A 1,529-nucleotide genomic window follows, 5' to 3' on the forward strand; every position below is an offset into this window, starting at 1 on the left:
ATCAATGGCTACGAGTATGAAATTCATGACCATTAGATGCTGTAGGGTGAATCTTCCCAATAATATCTATCCCTCATATGGAGAATGGCCAGGGTGATGTCATGGTATGTAATGGCATGAGCTTCAGATCTTCATGGACTTGGCATTGATGGCATTTTCAAACATAAGCCACACAGTTAGCTTCCATAGTAGTCCAATAGTAACCTTGTCTCATTAGCTTCCTTGACAGCATTGTGCAATCATATGTGGCCCATAGCTTGACTCATAAACCTCTTCAATTATTTGCTGTGCTTCCTTGGCAATTACACGAAGGAGATGAATTTCATCATATGATCTTCGATAAAGCCTTTCACCACAAATACTGTAATTAGTAGACAACCTCCGGATGGTTAATTGATCATTCTTGTCTGCAGAGAGTGGGTATGTCCCATCCTTGAGGTACTGTAGGATGTCTGAGTACCATTCGCCTTCTCCATCCTTTCCTTCATCTTCTTCTATCATCATGCAATAAGCAAGTTCTTCTTTTTGTTCCAACACTATCGGTCTAGCTTTATCTTCTTTTGGCCCATCCATCATGGATGACATGGTTGCTAAAGCATCTGCAATTTGATTTTACATCCTTGGCATATACCGATATTGGATCTTACTGAATTTTGAGGCCCACTTCTGAAGACATTCACGATACGGCATAAGCCTTTCTTATTTGATCTTCCATTTATTCTAAATCTAAGAGATTATTAAAGTTAAGTCGTCATATACCTCTAACTCCTTCACTCCTAGGCCCAAGGCTGCTTGTAAACCCATAATGCAAGCTTCATATTCTATGGCATTGTTAGTGGCAGGAAAGTTGAGTATGCCAAAAAATGAAAAGTGTGTCCCTTTTGGAGAAATTAAGAGAACTCTAATTCCATTTCCATTTTGATTTGTTGCTCCATCGAAGTACATTTTCCACGATTCTACTTCCATCCCCATGATGTCTTCATCTGGAAAGTCTCATTAGATCTCTTCAGCTTCTTCTAGTGAACAATGGGCTAGGTGATCAACAATTGCTCTCCCCTTCACAGACTTTTGAGTCACATACTTAATATCAAATTCTAACAGAAGCAAAACCCATTTAGCAGTCTTTCCATCTTGCACCAATTTTTCCATTAAATACTTCAAATGATCCATTCTTGCAATCAACAAAACCTTGTAAGCAAGCATATAATGTATGATTTTACGGGTTTCCCATACAAGTGCTACACATGTCTTCTTTAATGGTGAATATTTCTCTTCATAAGGCAACATCTTCTTACTGATGTAGTAGATTGCATCCTCCTTTCTAGTCTCCCTTAGGTATTGGGCAAGTAGAGCCCGTATCGCTATATCTGTAGTGGTGAGATACAACAATAATGACTTTTTAGGAACTGGTGGGACAAGTATTGGTGGCTTCATCAGATAATTCTTGATCTTTTCAAAGGCTTCTTGGCATTGTTCATTCCATACTATACGGACTTCCTTCTTGAGCAATCAGAAGATTGGTTCACATG

At 38.8% G+C, this 1,529-nt stretch overlaps 1 protein-coding gene across 1 annotated transcript; it reads right to left on the bottom strand.

Annotated features, from left to right (window-relative positions):
• Positions 1 to 213: 213 nt before the first annotated feature.
• On the bottom strand, positions 214 to 585 carry LOC115966149. The gene has a single exon (XM_031085459.1). It carries the CDS (start codon positions 583 to 585, stop codon positions 214 to 216), a length of 372 nt encoding a protein of 123 aa, XP_030941319.1.
• Between the last annotated feature and the right edge of the window lie 944 nt (positions 586 to 1,529).

This window comes from Quercus lobata, chromosome 2, assembly GCF_001633185.2.
Source record: "Quercus lobata isolate SW786 chromosome 2, ValleyOak3.0 Primary Assembly, whole genome shotgun sequence".
NCBI classification, from domain to species: domain Eukaryota; kingdom Viridiplantae; phylum Streptophyta; class Magnoliopsida; order Fagales; family Fagaceae; genus Quercus; species Quercus lobata.

Excerpts from the sequence above, each read along its gene's own strand:
- LOC115966149 (XM_031085459.1), bottom strand. The coding sequence starts at position 585 with ATGTCATCCATGATGGATGGGCCAAAAGAAGATAAAGCTAGACCGATA.